The sequence below is a fragment of the Oryzias latipes genome, chromosome 3 (genome assembly GCF_002234675.1).
Source record: "Oryzias latipes chromosome 3, ASM223467v1".
In the NCBI taxonomy this organism is placed as follows: domain Eukaryota; kingdom Metazoa; phylum Chordata; class Actinopteri; order Beloniformes; family Adrianichthyidae; genus Oryzias; species Oryzias latipes.
In genome coordinates this window covers 35,320,535-35,347,770 of record NC_019861.2, presented here as the reverse complement: position 1 = coordinate 35,347,770, position 27,236 = coordinate 35,320,535, and the positions used below count along the sequence as shown (strand labels likewise).

The following is a 27,236-nucleotide window of genomic DNA, read 5'->3' as shown; positions in this document are numbered from 1 at the left end:
AGACTTCAGCTCTGCATTTAATACAATAATACCACAGCAACTCATTTGCAAACTGGACAAGCTGGGAGTTAACACCCCCATCTGCAACTGGCTACTGGACTTCCTCAGCCAAAGACCACAAACAGTACGTGCCGGCAACAACACCTCAAATACAATCATTCTCAACACTGGGGCACCCCAAGGCTGTGTGCTTAGTCCGCTGCTCTTCACCCTGCTGACACACGACTGCACAACCCACAACAACCCACAGCACAAACCACCTTGTCAAATTTGCAGACGACACAACCCTGGTGGGTCTCATCACCAAGGGCGATGAGACCCACTACAGGGAAGAGGTGGATCTGCTGACAAAATGGTGCAGAGACAATAACCTCCTGCTAAATGTCGGCAAGACAAAGGAGATTGTTGTCAACTTTCAGAGGGGCAACACTCAACACCTGCCACTGATCACTGATGGTGCTGCTGTGGAGAGAGTGAGCAGCACAAAATTCCTGGGGGTACACATCAGTGAGGACCTCTCCTGGACCGTCCACACCACATCATTGGCAAAGAAAGGTCAACAACGTCTCTACTTCCTGCGGAAACTAAAAAGATCAGGTGCTTCACCAGCCATCATGACCACATTCTACAGAGGAACCATCGAGAGCATCCTCTCCAGCTGCATCACTGTGTGGGGGGGCAGCTGTACACACAGCAACAGGAGAGCCCTGCAGCGCATAGTCAACACAGCCAGGAGAATCATTGGAACACCACTCCTCTCCCTGCAGGACTTATACACCACCCGCCTCACCCGCAAAACACTAACAATAATCAAGGATGCACACCACCCTGCACACAACCTGTTCAGCCTTCTGCCCTCAGGGAGGAGGTACAGGAGCCTCTGCTCCCGGACCACCAGACTCAGAAACAGTTTCACACACCAGGCCATCAGGATGCTAAACACCCTCTCCCCTCTCCACCTACCCACTACCCATATCCCCCCATGAACAGTGCTCAAACGAACCCCCCCCCCCCCCCCGCTGCCTTGAGACACTGCATTAAGTGCACTCGCACTTTTATAGCAAATTGCCTATGTTGTATATTGTAAATTGTATCTTTTTCTTTCTTTTTACCTATTTATTTTATTTTAAACGTATACTTTGTTTTTATTTTTCTTCCCCTGAACAGACACGAGAGAGTAAGAAACAGATTTTCGATTCATTGTATGTGATGCACATGTGAAGAATTGACAATAAAGTTGAGTTTTGACTTTTGACTTTTTGAGAGTATTTTGTTCATGAACAATAAATCTCAGCCAAAAAAGAAAAACCAAACTGTGGTGACCTCTAACTAGAAGTGGGAAATAATGAAAATCTTGCGCTGCCACTTGGCTTGTCCTTTTTGCATGCCTAAAGAACAGCCTAATGGCCGTGCTGTTCATGTGCAAACTATGTAGAAGGCTGCTCTTTGGGCATGCAAATCTTCACTAATCCAGCCACCTGGCTGGCCCCTGGCCATTGCAGGTAGAAAATCCAAATGGCTGCTCTATGGACGTTCTAGAGTTAAAAAATAAGATGAAAAATAAGCAAATGTCAATTTTCTTTTATCTAGACAATAAAATAATTTGTCCTACAAAACAAATTTAAAGCAGATTTAAACAAAAAGCTAAAACTTTGCCTTTATTGCTAAATTTTAAGTGGATTCTCTTTCTCCTCTAAATAAATTTTTAGGGTTCGCATGTTTCTTCCGATCTGGATTTCAATGTTGGAAGCATCTAATGGACTTGAAAAGTTGTCTTGACTTTATCCTTCTTCCCTTTCTGAACATTTTAATTATGTCAATCTGCTTTATTTTTAGTTTCTATTTTTTTTGTGTTTTGTTGCAAACAGAAGAATTACTGCTTTTAGTAAGACCATGCCAGAACCGAAGAGTTGTTTTCAAAGAAAACCCCATAAATGACGGCACAGAAGGCCGCCGTTGTCTCCTGGCTTCGTCCTCCTCATCGCCGTATCCTCCATCTCATACAGATTTGGCCTGTGGCTCGCTGGATTCAGCTGTGCTCTCCTCAAACTGCAGCTGTGTGCAGACGGTTTTCCGGGACATTTGGAGAGTTAGAACTAAAACCGAAAAGTTTCCTCCTCTCAACAGATGCAGGATTTCTACAGAAACTCACATCCTTGGGTGCTGAAACTGTGGGGCAAAACAACGACATAATGTGGAGTTAAGCTCCTTCTGTTTTCTACTTTCGGATGAATGACAAGCATCAGATGAAGACTGACAATTCACGAGGGTTTTTCTGAAGGCTTTCAACCAAATGTGCTCATCAACAGACTCCTGTTTGCAGGTATCGGCAAGAAATGTTTCTTTTATAGCTCCAAGATGTCTTCAGCAAGTGCACGGCCGTGAGTCACGTATGGAAACTGGTAATTTATGCAGCAAGGGTGCAAAGACGCGCACACGCTGATGTCTTTTGAGGATTCTTCAGTGACCTTATTGATCTTGGAGGTTTGGAGATGTGCAGTTTTCATTTGGACATTGATTTCAAGAAAATATAACAAGAAGGAGCTGCGGCCAAAGCCGGGAAAACTCAGCTCAGAGACCGGAGTTGTCTCAGAATAACGTCAGCAATTTCTGTTCTGTCCAAAACAGGTTTAACACAGCTCCAAATCAATTATGCACCAGTGCGGTATGGAGTGTGGAGCGGTAGAAATAGACCTAAATAAGTAAGTTTTCTCTTTTTTCCTGACCGAGGAGGACGAGGAAAAGAAAGACGGACTTGAAAAGAAAGCTATTTTCTATGTTTCAGCTTGAGCGAAGAGGAACTTTAGTTGTAGAGGCAAGTTCTGGTTCTAAATTGGATTCAACGTTAGAACCAGAACAGTCCATGCTTTGGATCACCTTGCATAACACTAGCAGTAAAACTGAAAATATACAGGATAACATGAAAAAAAAAGCTTCATTTCGTGAATTTACACTGACTTACTTCACTGCCGACACTTTGAACCCAATTTCTTTGTTGACACACATCATTTCCTGCATTTTTCAGATCTGTAACACTTTTTTTCCCCAAACAATTTTTTTCTCAAAGATGGCAACAGATGATTAATGAATGTTCTAATCTGTGGAATCTCAATTTGTCCATAAAAAAAGAGGCGAAAAAATTCATTTAAATGAGAAAACACTGTTTTATTTAGATTAAATTAAGACGGTTTATATGTCAGACAAGTACCTTTGAGAGAGGACTGTTTACAGGGGCGGCAGGATTTTTTTTTTGGGTTTGTCGTCAAAGCTACGCTCTCCCTCTCAAAATGCGTCTGCTTGTGTGCAGATTAGCTCTGCTTCACTTCAAATTTGTGGAAAATCCAGCGATAAATGAAAATATGGTGAGTAAACCTGTGTGCAGCACAAATCTATCACACAGTGCAAACCTCTAGTTGTGTTTTAGAGACATCTTGACAGTTTTTGCACACAGTCAAAGCTGATTTCCCTTTTGGGATGTAGTTGGGGTGTCGACACTCCCCCCTCTTTATAATTTGCATATGAGAATCAGAGTTTGCATCACAAATAAATGGACATGTCTTCGGAATAGCAAAGAGGAGTTGCAGTCTTTAACACTAGAAGTCCCAGCCTTTTCTGCACCTCTTTTAGCCAAGAAGATGCTAGCTGGCTACTCTGTTGACTAAAACGAGCATCATTTCGTTTGTAAATGTGGCCATTACCTAAATATGTGCAGGGGAGTGTGGGGTGGGGGGGTTGCTTGTTTGTATGGGGAGAGAGGGCTGCTAACTGACTGTGATCGTTGGCAGAGTATTGTTCATGTTGGCTTGTAGGGCGTCACCTAGTTGTAAACAATGGGTGTAAAATTGCACATCTATAGACCCATAGAAGCAGCTTGCTCACAAATAAGAGGTAATTCCTTTTGTGCTGAGGTGGATAAAAACCTCACTGAACATTGCCTACCACTTCAGTGGCCTCAGGAAATTTGTGCTGTGTGAACCTCCTCCCTAAGGAAGAAAAATGCAGCGAAGACTCTCCACTCGGCAGGCATTGGAAAGTATCCTGAGCAAAGCAAACCCTTGTGACTCGGATGGAGACGACATAGACCTTCAGCCAGATTCAGACTCTGAGCTGTCTGAGCTGTCTTCAGGTTAGATTTCATTTTACGTTGTTTCCTATTTCATTTCAAACAAGAAAATGTTCAGATCCAGTGGAGGAGATACTGGACTAGTGTCTGTGCATGCATTTGTGATATCATTTGTCTTGATCATTGCTCACAATCTGAATTTGTACAAACATTGCAGATGAAGAGACTGTACCTCAACCCAAAAAAAAACCTCGTTTGTCGACTGACGTGACAGACACAGCAAAAGATGGCACAGTGTGGCATGAAGAACAGGTGGGGGAGCGTCTCAATTTCACCCCTATCGAAGCTTACACCGGAGATGGAGAGCCAACAGATAAGGCCAGGAGTAGTATCTCAACTCGCCTTCAGAGCTTTCTCTGTTTTATCAGTCTTGAAATGCTTCGCAGCATTCAAGAATGGACCGTTCAACATGCACAGCAAACAGAGCATCATGATTGGTCCATGGGCCTCCCTGAACTAATGGCATTTGTTGCAATTGTCATCTTGCGGGGGCTTACCAAGGTTCCAGCACTAAGTGACTGCTGGTCGGCAAACCTGGGAAACCCACAGATCATTAGAACAATGTCCCGGAACCGCTTCCAAGTCATCATGCGACACCTACGCTTTGATGACAGGTCCACCCGCAGTGACCGAGCAAAGACTGATAAGTTTGCTGCAATTTCCGGTGTGTGGGGATCATTTGTCACCAACTGCATAACATCCTACAACCCTGGTCGACACGTCATTGTTGGTGAACAGCTTTTCCCGTCAAAGACTTGCTGCCGTTTCCTGCAATACGTTGCAACTAAGCCTGACAAGTTTGGAATCAAGTTTTGGGTGGCTTATGACTTAAAATCCAAGTACATTTGCAATGTCCTCCCATATCTTGGCAAGGACCCCAGTGGGGAGCGGCTGTCTGAAAATGTTGTGATGACGTTGATGGAACCATTCCTGGACAAAGGCAGAAATGTTACCACAGACAATTTCTTCACAACGCTGTCACTTTCGCAACAACTGCTTAGCCGGAAGACCACCATCCTCGGCTCAGTCAACAAGACTCGCCGGGAAATTCCACAATCTGCCAGGCAGCCAGGCCGCGATGAATTCACCACTCAGGTATGTGGCAGGTCTCTCGTTGCTCTATGTTTATGTGTTTCTAATTTATTTGGTAAAGTGCCATGAAAATAACAACTTTGCATTTTAATTAGGTGTTTTCAACCACTGGTGCCACGCTGACGGTGTACGCGCCCAAAAGGAAGAAGACCGTCTACATTCTCAGCAGCATGCACAGCGTGGTTCAGACCGAGAATAGCACCAAAAGGAAGCCAAACACTGTCGCCCTTTACAACACCACAAAGTGCGGAGTGGATGTGATAGACCAGATGATGCAGGAGGACACTGTCCGCAGAGGAACACGGCGCTGGCCGGTCGCTGTGTTCTACAACATGATTGACATGGCAGCACTGAATGCACATGTGCTGTATCAAGCATGCACCGGCAGGAAGGAGAGACGAGTGGACTTCCTGACGAAGCTTGCAAGAGAGTTGGCTAACTCTCATGTGGATGCAAAGAAGGCACAAAAAGAAGAATTGCTTCGGCAACAACCTCCCACACCCGGCCCTGGAAAAAGAGCCACGTGTCAGGTCAAGCACCAGTGCAAAAACAATCATGCCACTGTGCGATGTGTTGACTGCTACAGATACACATGTGGCAAATGCAGAAGAGAGATACCATGGCAGTGCCAGGATTGTGAGTAATTGCTGAAATGTACTCACTGACATTTTTTGAATTCTTTGCAAATATGTGTAAAAATGTTTTTTTTTTGTACTATTTTGATAAAGTAAATCTGAAGGAAAATCCCCATGTGGGTCTTTCCCTAAGATGGTAATATAAAAACAAGTTTCATTGAAGATATTTAGGATAGCCCCACCAGTATCTGCCTTATTTACATAGGAAAAGCAGTCGTTCACAGTTGATTTAGGACATTGGCCAAAAGCCTTCCAGCCGATCGTCTGCCCTTTGGGCTTTATAGGTAGAAAGACCAAATGCTCCTTGGGACTTTTAGGTTGAAGACCAACTCTGATCAAAGTTGTGTTCTTGGTGTTTTTAACATGTTCTTGACACATTTATATACATAAAGGAAATAAAGCTTGAAATGGCATTTTTACTGCTTTGTTAAAATGTATGTGAATCAAGAGCAGACGCACAAATGCGTTTTGAAAAAGAGCTTAATTGTTACGCTGGGTGGGCAAAAAGCTCCCTGCTCTGCTCCATCACTTGCAGACAAACAGATCCGTGAGCGTCTTTGTTTTCCTCGTTTGAGCTGAGAGTGTGAGGGGCTGTAAGCTAGTGGGAGAGTGCGTAGAGAAACTGAGAGCTCTCAGCCACAGGGAGGGAAAAGAGGGGGGTGGGTTGCTCCACACCAACGTTTAACAGTTACACACAAAAAAAACAAAGGTCAATTTTTAATGAACTCGTGCCGCTCTGCTGGAACGATGTCCCAGAAAACAACACAGGTTTCTGGGTTTGGGATAAAAATAGCATAATCATAATCAAAAGACCACTGGGATCGCTTTGAAAATAGATAAAAAATGATTGTAGTGGAACGTGGAAGGTTTTATTTTGAAAATCAAAGTTTAATTAATTTGTAAAAATAAAGTAAATGGCATAAAAATAATTTATTTACATAATTTGATTTGCATTTATAAAAAATATGTTCAAAACTAGCTTCAATTAAATTTAAACATTTATGTTTTACATTTATAAAGTGTCTTTGTTGTGACGTTTTTTGCTTATAAAGTGAGCATTGACATGTTTTCTCGTCAGTCATCAATACCAGACTTAAATCTGTGGGAATGGCGCTCAGACTGCTCACACACACACATGAACTTTATCAGGAACTGCTACTATTTCGAGTTCAAATGCATCCAGCTCCTCTGTAGACATTTTTGATAAACAGAAAGATGAGAGATGGAGGTACAAAAGGAGTCAATGCAGTGCTGGTTAACAACAGAAGGTGTCATACTGATCATGTTGGAAAGCTTATTAAATGATGGAGTCTGAACAATCCTCTGAAATGCACTGGACGGGGGACAACGATGCATCCATGCATGCATACAACAGGCCTCAGTCTTTCCTTAACCCTTGTGCTATCTTAAGTGACCCACCCTTGCATTGAGGTGTTCTCCCTACCATGACAAAGGTGGATAAAGGTGGAAAGATTTCATGTAATCCATGGACACCAGTGAAGATCACAAATCATTGAAGAAAAAAGGTTCAGAGCACTGTCTAGTGGGTCTAGATGACCCAACTCCCAATGGTAAAGTGCCTAGGATAACACAAGGGTTATCACATCATTCTCATCTTCATTCAGGACTTTAATCCGCTTCAGAGGATCTTTGAAATCTGCACTAATGTTAATTCACAGGGACTGACATCAATCCGTGCGAGTGAGGACAGGAAACCATTTTACTTCTGTTTGGTTTTCTTGTCTTCTTGGTCATGTTGGATTTTTCCAGTCAAAGCCCCGCTGGGTTGAGTTTGACAATCGTCTGCTTCTCACTTTAGCAATTGCTAAACTAAACAGACTAAGCTGAATTGGGCATCTCTGCCCTCAGAACCTCCTTCTCAGACGTGTTAAGGTAGTAAAACTTGTCACTACGCATTTTCTACACTTTTCTTGTACAGACATGAACATTTTCACACATTTTTAAACTCTCAAAGTTCATAGAAAAAAATATGTAAATTTATCAAACTTAACGCATTCTGTAGTGGAGATGTGGGACGGTTGACAATAGCGAACAGCAAACCAAGATGCAGAACACAACAAGTAAATAAAAGTATGTAAAATTGAATTAAAAAATCCGCAAAACAGCCAGACCATAAAAGGTGAACCGCAAAATAACGAAAGAGAAAAATATTTACTAACTTTTTTGGGGGATTCTGTGACTTTTTTTTACACTGATCTGTAGCTAATCAGGATGAACAGAAATTATTTTATCTGTGTAGCAAAAACAGGTTCATCATTTGTCTAATGAGTAACCGGGCAGTTTTAAATTTTCGCATCAAGACTCTTTTGCTAAATAATAATATGGTGTATCGATTTATTCAATCTGGGTAAATGTACTTGTGCAAAACAGACTTGAACATGAAGATTAAACAACAAATGCCTCCTAAATCTTCCCTCTGAAAAGTCCTGCATCCTTTTAATAACTACACTGAGAGGCAGCGTTGACCTCACAGCCAGAAAGCTTCTGAAATGGGCTGTCACACAGAGGAAGTATGTGCCGGGGTCAGAGAAATCAATATTCAAAATCTTTTCTGAAGTGGACATGATGTTCTGAACAGCAAAGATGAAAAGATCTTCCCATGCTGTAAAAAGCAACTGTGAGGGGAATGGAGGATTCATCGCCGCCCTTGGTCAAAGGTCACGTCCTTCTCCGTGCTGACGGCACGAATGCTAAGAAGCTCACTGAGATTTCAGAGAAACCGCTTCAAGACATTGTCTCCAATTATGCCACAGATACAAATCCCCAATGTGCACAAAAGCATACACTTTTTACACTTTTTTCTAGTCACCTTGTCGCTCTATTTCTTTCAGAGTAAAAGTGTTTCAACTTGAAAAAGCTGTAAATTCAATGAGCTTTCAGACTCTACAGGGACTCATTTATTTAGGAGGAATTGTTACACATAAAGCTGTAAAATTAATTATGCTATTCGTTAACAATTAGCTGATGCTGCAGCCAGTGACTCTGCCCCTCCCACAATCAGATGAAGCAGGTTCATATAGGCTTCTGCAGCCAAGACTGCCAGACTGTTAAATATAATATTTTGGAAAACATTACTAATATAGATGTCCGGATATGACAAATATGTGAAATTGATGAAATGTTGTGTTTTGTCTCTAACACTTCTGTCATTCTTTTGCTTTAAACCAGTAAGAAAAAAAAAAAATAATTTCTGGCTGTTACTAATCAATCAGTCAATTCAAATTGTTTAAATTTTTAAATGTATATCTACACTTCTAAAATGCATCATTTCGAATATATCCTATCTGGCTGAAGCTCATCTGCTGGACTTTGCCTTCATGTAGACACCCTTGAGGTTTCTTTCTTTCGTTATTTCTGGAATCCCCTTTTTTTTTTTTTTAGGAGTTTTTCCTTACCACCAAGAAGGATGGTCTAAGGGCAGGGATGCCCAGCTTAGTTTAGTTTGTCTAGTTAAAGTTTAGTGTTCTTCTATTGAATCCTATGTATTTATGATCTTTTTGATCGTATGTTTACTTTACAATTACCGGTACGAAGCCCATTGAGACGACTGTTGTTGTGAATTTGGGTTATATGAATTTAATAGAATTGAATTGGATCTTTTGACCTTTGTTGCCCTCTTTTTTCTTCTTATTTGTTGCATTTATTCACGCAGTCTGTGGCGTTTTCTTTTATTAGTCTTGAATGTTTGAAATCATGAAGAGTTTCTACAGAGTCAGGTAGGATTAAGATCCTTTTGAGCTGTAAATTGTCTGATCTGGCAACTTGTCATGAAAGCCCTATTGTAATTTGCAAAATCTTTGGATTGACACCAAAAAGCTCATCTGTTCGTGCCCTTCAGACTTAAATGTGTGCTTCTTCCGAGTTATTGTGGGGATTTGGTGGTGAACTGCATTCAAACTTGAATATTTTTTTTCAAGTCAATGGAGTTTTAAAGTGAACAATAGAGAAGCCGTTCGTGGAGTTGGCAGTGGAAGCACGTCAGTGTTTGAGCCGCAAACGGAGGCAGGTTGAGCTCCTGAAGGACACAAAGTAAACAAACCAAGTCTTGTTAAGCGCGATATTGATGAATGAGGCCTGCAGCGGGATCCAAATAGCCTGACATTATACTTGCAGGGGAATTTAAATGTCATTTCATGTTACACGCTTGACCAGCTAATTAGCTAACAAGTTCACCAAGGGACAAAGGCATGCGATTTCCCAGGGGAGGGAAGGAACACGACAAGACTTATGTTGTAAACAAATGCAGGTGGCCACTTTCACGTGACCTGCATGTCTAACTGGTCACAGCAGAACGACTGAGTGGCAGAACCTTGGAGGAGCACACACCTGGGAATGAAGGTTTTCTATTCCGGGACAGTTTGAAGCCAAATCAAGAACCAAGCTGTTAGCTGTGCCTTTTGTATAACAGAGGGGAAAGGGTTAAAAAAATGGCTACAAAAATGGTAAAATGGATTTTGGTAGAGCAGAGATAAAGGAATGACGCAGCGGATTCACTTTAAGACAAAGAAGAAAGTTAAAGATCCACTCCAGTCATCTTTTATTCAACGCTCAAAGCGTCTTTTTAATTATGATTATGCCATTTATAGCCAAAATTAAAAAATATGTGCAGTCGTCTAGGACATAGCAGAGTAAGCCCGCTCCTACTTCCCATCATCCACCTGTTTACACTCTCCCCCACTACCTTACAACCCCTCACATCCCAAACCCGACATTACAAGTGCGACAAAAGTGGCGAGCAATATCCAGCAAGTTTTGGACCAGATGCCAGTTTAGACGAGGAAAACAAAGACGCACATGGATCTATATGTCTGCAAGTGGATGCATCAGAATGGGGCAGAGCGGGGAGCTTGTGCCCAGCCCACCGTATTTTCCACATTTTTTTCCAGACGTCGTATTGTCGTCTGCTCCTGATTCACATCTTTTTGAAAAAAATGAAATACTTTTTTCTCTATATATGTCATCAACCATCAGAAAAGTCCCACAAGAACGTGTCAAAAACAAGAAAAACAACATTTATAATGTTTAACTGTGATGGGAAAAAATATGAATAGTCAAATTGTTTTTTTTAATGATTTATACAATGCTAGGAAAAAAAAATTAACTAATCACAGGTATCTGTGAAACCAAACTTCCAAATTACAAAAAAGCAGATAAACGCTGCATTACTGCAGATTTTTAGACAGAAAGAATAACGTCGTTTTAGGTTTTTAATTGGAAAACTGAAGAACTGTGTTTCCACAAAAGCTAAATTTAAGAAATATGACTACAGTAGTCCTTCAATCAGCGCCTTATAGCTGATGTGTTGGATGGAAGCCACTTTGAGTAAAAGACCCATAACAGCTGGCTTTAAAGTGCCTAAGTGCAGTTAAATAACACTGAGCATGCAGAAATGAGCAAGTGATTCATTATAATAGAGAAATTACAACTAATAAATGGAGTTTGGGATGTATCTTCCCCTCTGAAGAAACCCATAAAAGCCTTTTTATAGTTTAGAACTGTCATAAAGTCATTAACCAGATTTTCATTTGATGATACGAAGATAAAATCATCACAGAGCTTCTGCTGGATTTACACAAAAGCTACAAACAAGAGATTATCGACAGAACACATGGGCTCAATAGATGACAGCATTTTCCTCACCAGAGGGGCTGTGAAATGAGGAGATGTAGCTTGTTTCAGATGATGATTCAATTCAATTCAGCTTTATTTATAAACCGCCCATTCGTGACTCAGGTTTCGGCAAAAGCAAGAAACAGGCGGAGCAGAAGAGGAGCCTCAGCATGGAGTTCAGCTTCCTCCGTTCTACACAGACTGGTGAGAAACTCTTTAAGGAGGAGCTGCCGTGGGGCCAGAAAGGACTCTGTGAGTTCAGGCTTGCTGTTTTATCATTATCTTAAGCCTTAGTCACATGCATCCGTATGCGGGGTTGAAAAAAACGAAACATCTGTATGACACGTCTGCATCTCACCTACTGCACCCTTATTTACATTTGCGTGTCGATTCAGTGTTTACTACGACCTGTCGCTCGCAGCATGCCCGTAAAAATAAATGTTTTTATTTTTTATTTCAAAAGAGCATTTTCACTCTATTTCTTTTTTCCCGTACATAATTGACCATTTTTCACCCGCAGACAGTTCATATCCACCCATAAGGGCAGTCATGACTAAGGCTTCATCATTTACAATATACAAAGTGACGAAAATGTGAGGACCGACTCACAAACATGCATTCAAACAGGAGGACAATTCGATTTAAGCTACTAGCATCAACCGGGCTGTGGTCAGGGTGATCACTTCTGATTCAGATTCAAATACATAACTTATTAATACTCAGAATTTAATGATGCCGCTACAAATGTCTGAACGTTCAAATGTTTAATGAAGTCAATTTGTTCACATTTGTACTCTCAACTTCTGCAGCTCTTCTGTGTTTACATTTCATTGGCATGTTGGATTTTTTTACTGCTCATTTGCCATGTTTTTATCTATGTGCTCTGAGGTCAGAGGGCCAGCTCCAGCTTGTGGAGCCCATGACGAGGCTCAAAACTAGGGGAGACAGAGCGTTCTCTGTTGTCGGCCCTAAGCTGTGGAACGCTTTGCCATTGCATGTCAGAACAGCGCCCTCTGTGGAGTGTTTTAAATCCCGTCTTAAAACACATTTTTACTCTTTAGCTTTTAACATCGCATGAGTTGTGTGGTCCTCTGTGTTTTTATCTGTATTTATCCATGTTTTTATCTGTATTTTTTTAATCTGTATTTATCTGTGCTTTTATCTTGTTTTTATTTTTATTTTATCTTATCCATTTTACTGGTGTACTTTGTTTTTATTTTTGTTGACAATCTTTTGTCCGGTTTTTGGTCACTGTACAGCACTTTGGAAACTGCCTGTTTGAGAAATGTGCTATATAAATAAAGTGGAAGTGGATTATCCGATTAAATGTTGTGTTTCTACCGTTTTTTCTGCTTTCATTGCATTTTGTGTCTATTTTTAGGTTTTTTAGGGAGACAATGTTACCATCAGTCCAGGGACAGCAGCTGGAAAATAGCTTTGTATCTAACTCTGGTGCATTGGCAGCAATACTTTTTAATGTGCAATTTCCCAAACAAATAAACAAGATACAAGGCAGATTTAATGCTGCATTTCATTTTTAAAGTTGGGCTTCACCTTTGCCCTCACTAAAAAATGGCCTCAACATAGACGAACACTGGCTTCTTTGTTTACTGAGTAGCAGACAGCAAAGTTCCGCAAAGGAAATGCATTTTTTTTAATAAAATACTACTATTTGCAAGAATAGACTTATGAATCAAAATAAAACAAACCAAATTTTCTTCCTCTGTTCCGGTTTATACCCCTATTATGCAGGTTTTATCAAAAGAATCAACAATCTTTTAACCCTTGTGCTATCCTAGGCACTTTAACATTGGGAGTTGGGTCATCTAGACCCACTAGACAGTGCTCTGAACCTTTTTTCTTCAATGATTTGTGATCTTCACTGGTGTCCATGGATTACATGAAATCTTTCCACCTTTATCCACCTTTGTCATGGTAGGGAAAACACGTCAACGGTCATCTTGACCCCATAGGATAGCACAAGGGTTAAAGCAAGAACAAAGCAGAAGGAACTGGAAGAAGACTGTTCTGATGAGAATATGGAAACCAAGGGGGTTTATAAAAACAACAACAGTCTTGGTCTAGAATTTACAACACAAATGTACGTCATTCAAAAGGTCTCAGATGTGACCAAGATTTGTATTTGAGCTAAAAAGCATCTCAGATAACCACAAGTAAAAGATTCGCCCCATTTGAAACGTGTTGACCAACTGAAACACTCTATCTAAGCCCTTGTGCTATCCAAAGCACTTTAACGTTGGGAGTGGGGTCGTCTGGACCCCACAAGCTCTTCAATGATTTGTGATCTTCACTGGTGTCCATGGATTACATGATATCCTCTACACCTTTATCCACCTTTTTCATGGTAGTGAGAACACATCAATGTAAGGGTGGGGTCATTTTGACCCCACACAATAGCACAACGGTTAGTGGGACCTACTGTTGAGCTGCAGTGGGTACAAGAACATCTGAACATGTAAAAATGAGGCATATACCTAAAAAAAACACCACACACACGAAAAGTTTGAGGAAACCAAATAGGAAATTAGTAAAGCAACAACAAAACAAAACGTGACTGCAAAGGCTAAACCCCATAGACTGTAAAATCACCGTGTTGTTCCCATGCGTCCTGCAGCCTGACTCCCAGCTCCACAACAACACAACTACAAGCACTCTTGTGTGCATGGACCAAGACTGATTTAAGCACTTGGTTTGGATTTGCATCCCATTTTTATTTGTTGAGACACAATAAACCCATAGAACAAGACAGCAGAACGTATCCTGCAGCATTTCTGTTTGGATTGTTCAAAACGCTGATTATATAACTTGCTTCTCCGCCTGCAGCGCACATAGACGCAGTAACCTTTATCATTTCACTTGTTGGAAAAACAATTTTCTCCAGTGTCTTCTATTTTTGCACTACAGTGAATCAATTTCTGTGCGTATATGATTGCTGCTCAACATTTATTGGGTCGTCGTGTCTTTATAGAGTTATGTCTTTTCTGTTGTTCCTGTTGGAAACGTCGCTGCACTTAGGAGATAAAACTGCTGATGCCCAAACTCTATGACTCCTGGATGTAAAGAACTCTAATGGCTCAGGCTTTTCATGGACCTCAAACACAAACTCAGAAGGTTTAAGTGCGAAACACAAAGCACTGCTTTTTTTAAACGTCTGCTTCTTAACAGGAGTCCCAGCGAGTGATGGTCACTTTATTGCACTCAGTCTATTAGATTGAGTTTAAAAACTTTGAAAGTTCTCAGTAACTTTAAGTGTTGTGATTTGGCCTACAATGACAGACTAGGATTTGAGATCACTGAGATCACAAGCAATCTCCTCTTTGTTGTAGTCTCTGGTTGCCATCTCTCTCACAGTGAATGCAGCTACCCCACCAACCCCCGGTTAGGGTGCACCACCCGCAACCCCCCAGGACTGGTTTAAATCACAATCGGGCTATCAAACTAAACTCCATCATACCACAATCAAGTTAAAATCATCCGTTTTGCGGATGACACCCCGCTCTACATCTGTACTACATGTCATTCTATCTATCTATCTATCTATCTATCTATCTATCTATCTATCTATCTATCTATCTATCTATCTATCTATCTATCTATCTATCTATCTATCTATCTATCTATCTATCTATCTATCTATCTATCTATCTATCTATCTATCTATCTATCTATCTATCTATCTATCTATCTATCTATCTATCTATCTATCTATCTATGTGGTTCATTCACTGCTTCTCCTCGTCAGTTTGATCTGGTTGAGATAGTTTTCAGACACATCTTTATATGCAGCCTGCATTCATTCAGTCTATCGAACTTCTAAGATCAGTCAAAGTTAAGCCAAAGTTCTCAAACCTGTTGACCTTAAGTCTACCTGTTTATACCTCGACCAAGTTTCTGCCCTCCACTTCAGATTACAGGTTGGATTATTGCCTCTTTGGATGGATGTTTGTAATGACCCCTGCTTTGTTTATTGGACAGGATTTGGACGTTGAGTCTGACTGATCTAATTTCTGGTTCTGTGTGTCAGCAGACTAACTCTCGAATACTGGATTCAAGGCCCAGTGAGAAATCACCTGAGTTCTCAATAAACTTTCTTTGTTTTTCCATCGAGTTCATCTTTTCTTTAGTCCTGCTCCCCAACCAGCTCCACTCAGAAGTTAAATGTTTCCTCTAACATCTTCAAACTTAACAGTGATTAAAAGGAATTTCTGATCTCAAATTCCACATCTGCTTCTTAACTAATCACACAAATGGGTCAGTGTGTGTGTTTTTTTTGGTCCTCCAATTTTGAAACCATCCATAAGCTTGTTGTCTGATCTTCCCCTCCTGCCTCTTCAGATCTTCATCTTCTCTTCATCAAGGGGGGCTCAGAACTCTCCCCTGCTCTGCTTCCAAACTCTGGAACTCCTTCTCCAACTTCTCTCGGTCTGTTTTCCAATCACTGATCAATTTTGCAGGTGTCCTTTTATTGTTTTTCCCTTTTGTCTTTGTTTTTATACAAATTTTCATCTGGAAAGTGTCCTTTGCTTACCAAAAAACGGCTTTTGACTGCATGATGGTTGGTTGTTATTCTGAACAGATGTTTCAGCGTTTGAACAGGAACAGTCGAGAACTCAGACAAGGAGACTGAGGGTCATCCACCAGCGAGAGCCATCTTCTGCCTTCAGCCTTGCTGCAGTTCTTCCTCTTCAAACATCTGAAGCTGGCACACACATTATTTGTTGAAGGCATTAAAGTCTCTCCTGCTGCTTAAATTTCAGAGAGCAGCGCTTGACCATTCGAGCGCAGAATGCAGTACCAATCGAAATTACAACTCCGGCCCCTGGAGCACTGATCTCAATTTCGGCAGGTTTGAGTAAACAGCACCTTGTATGCCTACAAATCAAGTAATTAACACTTAAAACAGAACTGAGAATCAGCAGGATCAAGGCTGGATTTCACATTTAATTTGAGCCTCAAGCTACAGACCAAAGTGGAGCTGAGGAAAGAAGAGAGGTAGAAATGATCACATGAACTGTCTCTGACTGTTCTGGCGGTGTGAGGGAGGGGCCCTCTGAATAACCAATGAGACGAGCCGACAGTGGCCCGACACCGACAGCATCCTTCTCGGCTCCCAACATTTCCAGCTCCGCTTTTCCTGGAATGTGTTGCACGCTGCCTTCGCTTTGTGATCTTCTCAGCTCCTTGGTGTTTTCCCTGCGTTTTCTCCACTGTCCTGTTTTATTTTGTATGCCTCTGATCTGCTGTCTCGCACCGCTCTCTGCCTGGCGCTGCTCTCATATTGTCCTCAATTAAACTGGGAGAACATGTCAGAGCATTCTGTGCCCAAGGTGCCGTCTCTGTGGAGGCAGCTTTAGGAATACAGAACTAAAAAAGCAGGAAGAGGACTATTCAGCATGACAGGCATGCATACAGAAAAATGTTGATTCTGAAAAACAGCAGAGCTTTGCTCCAGATCCCTCCGCCGCAGGTAAAAAGCAGAAGGCCGTTAAAGTAGGTAAGCTGCTATAAACTTTCAATCCATCAGTTTCTGCTGAAGCTCCACGACATTTTGCTGAAAAAAAAGCATAACCATTATAAAACCATGTGTATCATTTCTCCATTATTGCTTTTTAGAAATATAATACCCTCCTTTATCAAAGGTTGCAGAATGAAACTCGGTGATCTGAGGCTTTTATAGATTTTGGAGTTCAGACATAAACTTCTATAATATTTGCAGCAGCAGCCATCTATAAATGAGGCACAAAAAACCCTTTAAAAATATTAAATCACTCCTTTCAAAAACAGCAAAACCTGACAACAACAAAAAACAAAAATCACTGCACCATATCCCAAAATGGAAATATAATGTTTTCTAATGTCCTGAATGAAAAATATGAATAAACGACAACAATCTGTTTCCCTCCTCTCTTCAGCTTAGGGGTTATCACTAAAGAGCAAACACAGAAAGCATTAAGGAAGGGGTTTAATGTCTTAATCCAAACATGAAGTGGGGGCAAAACTCAAAGCCTTTCTGTTCTTTGTCACAATCTACGAGGCTGTAAACATTCGACAACAGCGTCCACTTAGAGCGGAAGTGCAGAGACGTGAAAGCTGAAATGACAACAGAAGAACGGCTCAGCAAACATGAATCAAACGGCAAGCTTTGGAAAACGCGGGGTTTGCTAAGAAAACTATTCTATTAAACAAAGAACAAACACTTGTGCTGGTGTGTTGCAGGGATAATGAACCCAGCAGAGCACACACATTAGAATACAGATGATATGCATGCTGTAAAAAAATAGGCTTTTTGAGGATGAATCTCCCTTCTTATGACTTTTTGTGTGGATAGTGATTCATCCAGGTCATCTTTTTGCAGGATCTCTGTTCTACAGAACAACAATACGTCTTGAGCTCAGAGCAAGATGTTTGGTACACAGATGAGCAGCAAAACATCCCGTAGAATTACTCCAGCTAGACAGAGGAACAGAAACCCTGGGACTCAGGCTAACAGTTGAATGCAGATGTATGCAACCCATGCATCTGCTGCAATTCTGGGTTTGGGCAACGGAGGCAGCAGTCAAGGTGAGAGTGGCCATGGTGCCGGTGTCTCTGGTGTTATGAAAATGTATGTTCTCAAGAAACAGTGAGATACCCAGCTTAGCTTAGCTAGAGGGCATATTTTATTTAGCATGCATACTAATGACGCATCATCACACGCGTGTGAATCACACAAATAAAATATTGAAAGAGACAAAAAGAAAAAAAGAAAGGGACCATGGGTCGTTCATTGATTTCTAATGTTAAATTATTCCATTTATCACCAAGTTGTGGTTTTAAACTGGGGTCAGAACTCAGACATTACCACCAAACCATCCAGTCTTCTGATTCCTCTTTCAAGGTTCTGTTTTTATCGTATATTTTTCCAAAGTAATAAAATATTTTTTAACTTAAACAAAACTATTAAAAAAAAGGGTTAGTTTTCAGTTTCAGTTGTGCATCTTTGCACAAAATCCTGATTTTTTCCATCAATAGTCATGTTGAAGATGAAGCTGTGAGGGAATGAAGCACTGCACTTTATTTACTGACGACTTTTGGGTGGGGTGTAAATACTGCATGCTGTCTGAAGCTCTCTCCATCACTTTTTCAGCCATGCCTGACTGTAATTTGAAAACCATTAAGTGACTGATGACTGAAGGTGAAGGCTTCAGCAGACTGATGCAGCCATTAATGTTCCATATTTCATGTCTGAGAGGGCTTCAAGTTATTCATATCACTGGTTTCTAAAAACCAGGATAATACGTGGCCATTCCTCTCCTGGGATGGGAAAGCAGAACTTTTAGCTTACATCACATTTTTTTTTTTTTTACCTGAGGCGTGTTAGGTGAGTCTGCTAATCTAGAGGTAACAGCTGGTCCACGACTACCCTATTGGAGATGATAGGACCCATCATTGTGCGTCACTGGACACATCCTGACTGCCCTTTCACACATGCAGATCCATCCCTCCCTCCCTCCCTAACCTCCCTCCCTCCCTATCTCCCTCCCTCCCTATCTCCCTCCCTCCCTCCCTAACCTCCCTCCCTCCCTCCCTCCATCCATCCTCTTAACCGACTGTATCTCTTCTCGGGGTCACGGGGCTGCCAGAGCCTAACCTTGCCACTGTTAGGTGAAGGTGGGGTACGCCCTGGACGGGTCGCACACCCAAACACACTCACAGTCACACCTAGAGACAACTTAAAGTAATCAATCACCCTGTGAATCATGGTTTTGGACTGTGGGAGCATGGAGGTCCATCTGAGAGAAACTGCAGTTGGCATTATACAAACACAGCAGGGACATTGTCCCATTTGGGCTGCTGTACAGGTGGGACACCAGGTTACTTCCTGGTTTGTTCTCAGCTGTAATGATTAAACACAGGTGTTAATGCTGCTTCATGCTGGCGCTGCTGGTTCTGCATCCCTGCTGTTTTGTTGCGTGTATCGACCCGCTCAGTGGAAGAGTGTCCGGCCCGAGACTTCGCAAGTTCAAACCTACGGCCGAGTCACGTCATTCCAAAGACTCTGGTGCTTGGCACTCAGCATTAAGGGTTTGTGACATTTGAGATCTGCGACAGACTGGTGACCTGTTCAGAGTGTCCCCTGCCTCCGCCCATTAGTGGCTGGGATAGGCTCCGGCAGTCCCGTGACCCCGAAAGGGAACAAACTGAAGAAGATGAATGAATGACATTTGAGATGCAGGTTTTGTTTGTCTGCTTTTGTTTTACTGAGTTCTTACATTGTTTTTTAGCAGACACGGTTTGTGTTTTTCAACATACCTTACATGTTTCGGCGGAAACACTTCCACCTCCGTCAGAGTCGTCATCAGGTGGTAGTGTGTGACGTCTTTAAAATCAGATGGTTGTGACCCCAGTTTCAAACCCCAACTTGCTGATAAATGGAATAATTTAACACTATAATCCCACCCAAACATCAGATTATCTAAGTCAAGCTTGTAAATAAACAGAAGAAATTCTGCATTAATGCTGACTTTGTACCGATTTGTCTTCTGATTGGTAAAAAGAGAGCAGAGTCAGAGGTTTAAGTCCCCTGATTAGCCGATGATCTTTGTTTCTATCCTCATCTGTGGCCATGAGCTGAGGGTTGGCGGAAATGCGCTCCCCTCAGTGGTGGAGATCTGAAAGCGAGCCCATACTTCCATGAACCGGGATGAGGGGGCCTTCCTGCACGTCATACCTGGAGCAACATCCTTCAGCAAAAAACTGACATCAAGGGGCGGGGTCATCTGTCAAAGTCTGACAGGTGACTCCGCCTCAGTCACAACCATCTGTTTTTGAATGTCACACACTACCACCTGATGACGAATTGAAGTGTTTCCGCAGAAACATGTAAGGTATGTTGACAAACACAAACCGTGTCTGATAAAAAATAATTTAAGAACTTAATTTAAGAACTTTATTGAATTAATTGCTTTTGTTTTAAGCGGGTCTTTGTCTTTTGGAAGAGTTTGCACCCTTAATTCAAAGTAAAATTAAATTCTCAACTGACAACTCAATAATGCAATTCAGGCATGCAGTTTATGTAAGTGAGACCCGATCAGAAAATGACATTATGTATTATGGGGGTTGGGGGGTGGGGGTGGAATTTTGACAGAAACAACATGGAAAATTAAAATCTAATAGGTTTTTAGTCACTTTGAAATACATTTAAAACAAGCCAAAAATTGAAATATCTCTTCTCTAAATACTGAATTGTCAATTTCAAATTGAACTGTCAACTAAGTATGAATATTACTTTGAATTATGAAGGGAAACAGTCTCTGTATATTTTGGCTGTGCCGGCGGTAAATGTGTAAAAATGATCTCTGTTCAACTTGTGTTTTGTTTTGTGTTCCCTCGTTTCTTCCACTTAATTCGTTTTTCGTTTTATGCTCCATGGACCTTCAGTTTGGAGATGAGACTCCAAAAATAAAATTCAGATTCTTGGTTTTGAAGAACACCAGCTCATCTCACAAATGCATGCTTCTCACAAACTAAGAAAAAAAAACACAACTGACTTCTGAATCCTTTTCTAACTATGTTTTTTAGGCCTTTTTTTCGTTCCTAAATTTATTTATTTAACCTTTTTATGTTCCAACTCTCAGAAGGTACAGAATGAAACATCCTTGAACTTAACAGACTGGAACTGAAGTTTAAACTGACCTCTGTTTGATTAAAAGGCATGATTTGACACACTGAAACTCACTGAAGGTGTTTCTGAAAGCCTCTCATCTGCAGCTCCAACAAATTCCTCCTTTTATTTGAGCAGAAATGAAACGCGACAAACTGCTCAGTCGCAGATGTAAAGTGCGGCTTCTTTTAAAAATGTGTGTGAAGACGTTGGAAAAAAACAAACATTCATATGAAAGCTTGGAAGCAATAAGTTAAATGTGTCATTGCAGTTGTGAAGGAAATACTGCATAAATACCCAGTAAGGCCATGAAGCAGATGCAGATGGCAAAGAGGGAGCTGAAGCTCAGGCCCACGTCTTCCCGGTAAATAGCCAGCGTGGTCTCGCAGTGGCGCCCTCTGTAGCCGTCCGGACAGTGGCAGGTGAATTTGGTGGGCGACTGAGCCACGCAGGTCCCGCGGTGACAGGGTCGCGTGGCGCACAGCGTGTACACACATGTCTTTTTGGTTCCATTCACGCGCACCATGTGACCAGGAGGACATCTGCAAAGAAGATCGGAAAAAAATTTGAGTACGAAAACGTTTGTTTCAAAAATAAAGCTTTCTTGACTTGTGTTGTAGCCACCAGCATGAAAAAAACTATAACCACTCTGCTGATACCTGCATTAAATCAGTGTATTTCCATGATTTCTGATGCACAAAATTACATTTTGAGTTTGATCACATTCCAGCATCTTTATTACACACAGCCATAAATCATTTTTTGGTATAAATCTTGAAAAAATAAAACAAAAAAGGAGAGAGTTTGGGCTTCGCCTACACTCTTGACAAGAGAGCCAATAAATGCAGAAAAAAATAGTTAAGAATGTCATTAGAAACACATTTGTTTGTATTAAGGCTCCAGAAAAGCTGAAAGCAGCAGTTCGGACAGCTACACAAACTCATTTGGCTGTGGTTTGATGTCAGATGCTCCTCCTGACAAAACCCCCTGGATTTACCCAGACTTGGGACGGGCACAGGATTTTGCAATCCCTAAAAATGACGTTATCCATTAGCCAAAGTATAAATGTAAGAAATATGAACACTTTCCAAAGATTATTTATATGTCCACTGTGTTGCGATGCTGAAAACCTGAATGATTTGTAAAAGATTAATGTACAGGTGAATATTTTTCAAATAACAAATTGTTGAAACGCAATGCATTGTGGTCTGTATTCGCTAATCAAGTGAGGTTCGACGCATTGCTAGTTTTTTGCAGAGACTTCTGGGAAAGTTCCGACTTCTAGATTCAGACATCCAGAGAAAATGGTTAAGATGGGAGTATCGATACTAAGGTGTAGGAATATACATCAACAATTTTGGTATCGACTACTTTTTTAAAGTCTCAAAACAAAAATAATAAAAGAGAAAATAAAAGGGCACATGCCTTATCTAGATATTTTGGTTATTAGGTGAGTTACTCTAATGCTTTGAGCCAAAACACCCCCAGCCCACAACTTACTGAACTGCCCCCTCAGTCATGTGACCAGTAGGGCCGTGAATTGTCTGCATTATCCTTAGCAACAATACAACACGGCACAAGCATGTGATTTTTGAAAGCACAGTTTTGTATTTTTAAATACCTCAAAGTGCACCTCAAAGTTGCTATCTGGACAGTTTTTGATGATATTTTATTTTAAATAACAATTAAATTGTTTGGGGACAAACGTTACCTTCAATCGGTATCAGTAATTGGTATCAAATTCTTTATTCAAAAAGTAATCTGTTTATTGTGAATGCCCTCTATAGTGCACTAAATAGGAAATGTATTCAAACACAAGCATAGTTTAGTCTTCGGTCGTCATGTGGATTTACATCTTTAAATCAAATCCCTTTGCATGTTTTTAGCCAATTCTTCTAGAATATATTTGTACTTTTTCAAACATTTGCAGTCCTTAGTTATTAAATCTAATGCATTCCATAAAGTTAACCCAAATGGGACAAAGGGCTTCTTTGCTGTGGCTCTTACTATTCTTCTATCAACTCCTTTTTCTCCATAATAGCAAACACAACCAAAACCTTGGATTCATACCAGTGCAATAAATATCTGTCATCTTAAACCTTTTTTGTTTAAAATTTAATCATAAGTTTGTCCTAGAAACACTAAACATTTAAAACTTTTGAACATACCTAGTTTAAACTTTAATGTTTTTTATTTACAGGAAAGCTAAATTCCCACTGAGTATGCATTTTTTACCCGCCCAGGAGCTGCTGATGCAGTTTAACAGCCTGCACCCTCAAGGCTTCTGTTTTTGCACCTGCATCATCGTTCCAGGATGAAGCATTTCAGGATGCAGCCGATCCTGAACACCTGCATGCTAAAACGTTACCTTTCGAAGTCTCTCGGTTCACATCTGTGTGCAGAAACTCTGGGTCATCCAGTGCTCAACTGCGTCTGGGCAGTTTGATGTAACTTTATATGAACAAATATGTGTACATGCAATATAAATGTATGAAGCAGAAATTTCACAAGTTTCCAGAATTATAACTCTCCTTAATAAAACTTTTAATGTGAACTATTTATGTCAGGTATCCATCTTGTTGTCTGCTGCCTGGTCAACCCCGCTGCAGGTTTTTGGGTCATCTGGATCCATGGAGGGTCGCAGAGAGGAGCGTACATCACTTAAGGTGTGTGACCACTTCAAGGGATGTCGTGAAAATGGAACGTACCATTGTCGTGTGTGTGGTAATTTCATTGTGAAGTTTTCGTAACCCTAGCGTAAGTTGGACGCAACTCTCTAGTCTCTCTAGTCATTAGTGAGGTGAGAGGACTTCACTAATGGCTCCTTACTGACCGCACACGAATGCTGCACACGTATGCGCCCATAAGGCCACTGCCGAATGTCCACACAAACTACATTCGGTCTAATTTCCTGCTTTCTAAAGCTGCGTTCACACTGGCTGTGTGTAGAGTTATCATGAACACGCACTTGTCTGTTTCCTACAGGGGGATGGAACTTGATGTAAAAAGTCAGAGCAGTGCAAATCCCACAAATCTTGCTGTAGGCTTTTTTTTTTCACAGCTCTGTTCCTACAAATTTCTGCCTTGGTGTCATACTAACCTGGCCGGGCACAAAACTCCATTATTTATTTTTCAGTGTTTTGAAAAGAACAGAACTCTAAAATCAGAGTCTCTGATTGGTCAACGTTGACTCGATTAAAGACTCCCGTAGCGATGCGGGATCGTGAGTTTTCTGAATGTTGATGGTCAAAATTCTTGCCGAAGCGCGTTTGCATAGACTTTACATTGAGTGTGGCTGCATCCGGTGTGAACGCACCATAACGATCAGGCTAAATGGAAGAAGCAGACACTCATCACGTGGGCAGCACTAGTGGGCTCCTTGCAGGATTTCGGCGGTCGACCCCTTGCCCTTGCAGGCTGGTTACGTGTTCGCTATGACCTGTCGCTCTGAACATGTCCGTAGATAAAATGTGCATGAACCTTTTTCGCTCCACGGACTCACAGAGCGGTCTACAACCTTGAGTTATTTTGTGCAGGCCGCTAGCATGTCGCATACAGGTTTGACCATTTCTGCCCACAGACACCCTGTAACCCCCCCCGTAAGGGCAGTTCAGACTAAGGCTGTCCCATTTTTAAGTCATACCACACCGCCTTCTGTTTGACAGGCAGCAATGAGGAAAACCCGACCACTCCTGCAAATACTCAAAGGAACAGTTACTTTACCACGTGTATCTGAGTAATGTGACGCATTAACACCAGCATCTAAACTCGTGGAGTATTTATTACCCCTTTCCACCAGTGGAAAAAGTTAATTAGTTCTTTAATCAGTGATCTTACAGGGATGTAGACTTTAACAGAGAGGGACGTGCAGGCGATGAAAATGCTGACTGTGTGGCGTCGGCAGTAACAAGGGCAGTTTTATGCAGATGGGGCCACATTTTCTGCCTCACTTCAGAAAGCAGAGCTGTCATTAAAAGCTCATTTGAGTGTAACAACTCAAACAAACATTTTATGAAGCCATTACTGCAGGATCTCACTCAGTGTCTATTGAGGAGCTCCAGGCGGCACGTTTTGATGACATCAGGAATGGGTTTCGCCTCCGGTCTCCGTCGAGGTGCTCGCGCTTATTAATATTGACTTAACTTTTCTGCGAGAGAGCAGCATTAGACTCAGAGCGGCGCTGTAATTTATCTCATAATTGCTCCTCTTCTGGCGACAAAATAATCCAGACAAGACAATGAAGAGTTAATGTACTGCATCTTCTCTTAAACTCTATTATTACATAATCACACTCACATCCACCTAATCGGCTTAGCTCCTTTCACTGGCCGCATTGTTAAGAAGCTTTTCCATCCCCGTTTATTTGTTTTGAATGTCATCCACGGTTCTTGATTTAACGACAAGAAAAAAAAAAAAGGAGAAGCTTTTGAAGTCTTTCAGTTGAGTCTCATAAACCTAATTTGCTGGTAAAGTTTGCAATAAACACAACATTGGTAGTAAAGATCACAACATTCCCTGAACTTCGGTCACATCTGATGATCCCGTTTTGGGCTCCAAGCTCTTTCGTGTTGATGCACTCCTCTCTCTGCTCCTCTGAGCTAAAAAAGGTCTATCTCCCAGTTTGCATTTGGTGCAGGTGTAGGAAGATTTAAGTGGCAAATAAAGGAAATGGTCTGCTTCTCTCATTATACGCGGCACAGCAGGTCTTACAGTTTAAATGTCATCTTTTAAAGATACATTTCAACAGGCGCCACAATAAATGGATCCCAGTGTCTCTACACATTTTACTTTTGCCATCAAAGCAAATACAAAGTGAAATGACTTGTCTAAAGTAACATTCAAACTAAACTTTGACTGCTCAAAATAAATGCCGGCTATCTTCATGATGGAGGGGGAACAAAAAAGACCCGGCGGTTTGAAACATAATTAGCTGCGATGAGGATCATAACTGAAGCTCAGTTCCTCAATATTCATGGAGTTTCATGGGAGTCTGCAGAGGTGTTGACTGCAGGACACCTGTCATTCAGTCAGACATCACTGCAGCTTTCGATTCTGTTGCTGACCTGAAAACAGGCTTCTGTTGACAATCCTGCAGAAGAAAATCGGATTTTATTCGTGAATGATTCGTTTTTCCCCCAAACTCTTCAGCTTTGTGAACTGTAAAACCTGACAAAGCCCTCCGTTGAGTCCGCTTGGTTTTCCGATTCAAAAAACTGTCGTCACAAAAACTCCTGCAAACAAATGTTCCATCAACATTCAGGCCACATGGCAGAGGTTCGTTTCCCCAGACGTGATAGACTAGTTATGGTGCGCCACCAATGAGGAGAGGACATTATTTCAATGACAAAGTCTGATAAGAATGCAAATGAGCATCATTGTTTCCAGAGTTTCCATTGTGCACAGAGTTGTTGGATATTTTCAGAGTGGGGCTGGTTTTCAATGTAAATATCTTTTCTTTGTCTATAGATAAACAGAAATGCAAAAGAGAGAGAGAAAAAAAAGAATATCCGTGAAAATTTAGCACAGGTTTACCTGCTTGGGTCCAGATACCAAATGCAGGGACATGTTTTATGACAGTTATTTCATTTTAGTGTTTTTTTTTAAACCATTTGTATGTCCGCATATTTATATACTTCAGACAGGTGAGGTCTGAACTTTTAAAACTAGAAAACTGTGCCCCAAAGTAAAAAGATTTAAGTTTAAAACAGGTGTCACCAATCCATGAACCTGAGCTTAGGTCCATAAACCTGGCCCAACTGAAGTCCAAAAATCTGGTCCATTTCAGGTCCATAAACCCGATCCAGCTCAGGTCCATAAACCTGGTCCAGCTCAGGCCCATAAACCTGGTCCAGCTCAGGTCCATAAACCCGGTCCAGCTTAGGTTCATTAACCTGGTCCAGGAAGGGTCCATAAACCTGGTCCAGCTCAGGTCCATAAACCTGGTCCAGCTCAGGCCCATAAACCTGGTCCAGCTCAGGTCCATAAACCTGGTCCAGCTCAGCTCCATAAACCCGGTCTAGCTCAGGTTCATTAACCTGGTCCAGTTTAGGTCCAGACAGTTCTGCTTCATTTGGATTGCGTAGTGACCGAG

The 27,236-nt window shown here is 41.4% G+C and overlaps 2 protein-coding genes across 2 annotated transcripts in view; one reads left to right on the top strand and one right to left on the bottom strand.

The window, feature by feature from the left end:
• The window catches only part of LOC110014444 (neural-cadherin-like), a 338,096-nt gene that overhangs the window by 18,248 nt on the left and 292,612 nt on the right, over window positions 1–27,236 (bottom strand). The window contains exon 35 of the mRNA XM_023953704.1: window positions 21,443–21,687. Coding sequence (XP_023809472.1) covers window positions 21,443–21,687 — 245 coding nt within the window. The remainder of the gene's footprint in view (window positions 1–21,442; window positions 21,688–27,236) is intronic.
• On the top strand, window positions 3,818–6,263 carry LOC110014032 (piggyBac transposable element-derived protein 3-like). Its single transcript, XM_023953724.1, has 3 exons — window positions 3,818–4,126; window positions 4,281–5,218; window positions 5,311–6,263. Exons 1-3 carry the CDS (start codon window positions 3,997–3,999, stop codon window positions 5,857–5,859), a joined length of 1,617 nt encoding a protein of 538 aa, XP_023809492.1. The 5' UTR covers window positions 3,818–3,996; the 3' UTR covers window positions 5,860–6,263.